The sequence below is a fragment of the Haplochromis burtoni genome, unplaced genomic scaffold (assembly GCF_018398535.1).
Source record: "Haplochromis burtoni strain Fernald_Lab_line unplaced genomic scaffold, NCSU_Asbu1 Contig_1094, whole genome shotgun sequence".
Lineage (NCBI taxonomy): Eukaryota > Metazoa > Chordata > Actinopteri > Cichliformes > Cichlidae > Haplochromis > Haplochromis burtoni.
Genome location: NW_024583455.1, coordinates 77,284 through 78,908, shown reverse-complemented (window position 1 = coordinate 78,908; position 1,625 = coordinate 77,284). Strand labels below are relative to the sequence as shown.

The 1,625-nt window shown below is 36.8% G+C and overlaps 1 protein-coding gene across 1 annotated transcript in view; it reads right to left on the bottom strand.

The window, feature by feature from the left end:
• Positions 1-1,625, bottom strand: part of LOC106632637 — a gene marked incomplete in the record, with an annotated part of 4,775 nt that overhangs the window by 1,847 nt on the left and 1,303 nt on the right. Inside the window, 4 exon segments of the mRNA XM_014330890.2 lie at positions 1-42; positions 400-503; positions 746-917; positions 1,361-1,467. Of these exon segments, the coding sequence (XP_014186376.2) occupies positions 1-42; positions 400-503; positions 746-917; positions 1,361-1,467 (425 nt within the window).

Genomic DNA, 1,625 nt, shown 5'->3' with positions numbered 1-1,625 from the left:
CCTCCGACCATCAGGCAAGATAATGAAGACTTCTAAAAGCATCTGAAAGTTATGAGAGGAGACGGTTACTACCTTTGTTTAACAGCGCTTAACACATTTATTAGATCACATATCATAAAAAAAGGAAAACACAAATATTTTAGAAACCTGTCTTCTCTTTTCAGTGAATGCTCTATATGTAACTGCTTTGAAATGGAGTGATGAAACTCGGTTCATGTTTTTATACCAAAATATTAAGTTAAAATAAAAATGTAAACTAAACATTTACACAGAAATGAATTATAATTTATTCCCTGTGATATTAAATTTGTGCTGGGCATAGGTGTGACAGGAGCCTTAAAATGAGAAGAAAGCTCAAATTAATGATGGACCCCTTCCACCTCCCTGAACCTTAATCACCTGCACAGTTGAGCCGGCTTTGATTCCACAATCAGCCAGCAATGCAGAGGGGTTGTCCAGTGTCTTGCCTTCAACTTGCAGAGTGACATGTTTCTCAGTGTATCCTACACACACAGTATTAAACAGGTTTGAGTAACTGTATGTGCAACAATTAAAAAATTAAAAAAAATCTTTGAAGGTGTTTGCACTCCTATTCACAACATTTGATAGTTTTTTTTGTAAAATAAACAACAACAAAAAACAAAAAGAAAACAGGTTTTACGGACAGTTGATCACATCCTCATTGAGGACTGTAGGTCATAATTTTTTTTTTAATGTATCAGTTGTCAGTTCTTAGGTTATTTACCATGGATGGCCCACACTCTCAGTATGTCCTCTTTGAACTGGCTTACAGTCATACGCTGCAGCTGTCCGGGGCACAGCATCATCGACACCCTCCGACCATCAGGCAAGATAATGCCGAGTTTACAATTTTCCATGTTTAGGCGGGGAACTTGTGATCTTTCCAGGTTGTCTGTCTGAAGGTAATGAGAGGTAACAGTTAGTACCTTTGCGCTTAACATTTTTTATACCACATATCATGGAGACAAAAGAAAACGCAAATATTTTAGAGACATGTCACCGCTTTTCAGTGAGCCCTCGACGTCCAGCTATTTTGAACTGTAGTGAGGAACTTCAGACTTAGTTCATGTTTTTAAAAAACTATAATATTAAAATAAAGATGTCAGATAAAAATGTTCACTTCAATGGATCATTATCTATTCAGTTTAATACAGAATTAGCATAAGTATGACAGGAGCCGTAAAATGTGACAAAAGTGCAAAGGGGGGCAAAAGCAAAAGATGCTACACTTCAATCAGAATCGTGCATCTTTTTCTTTACGTGTATTTATGATTCATGAATTTGATGTAGTCAGATGAATTAATGATGGACTCCTTCACCCTCTGTTAACCTTCCTCACCATCTGTACAGTTGAGCCGGCTTTGATCCCGTATTTTTTCACTGGTGCAGAGTCATCATCCAGTGGTTTGCCATCATACAGCAGCTTGATATTATCCTTATTGTATCCTAAACACACATAACACCGGACAGAGAGGATTTTACTTTGCAGCCTTTAAACTAAATATAGCTGCAAATGTGTCATAAATAATTATATTATGTTCCCTGCATTAGAGTTTGATTGTAAATAAAGGTGATCCTTAGCAGTTAGCAGTTGAGCCGTTTTA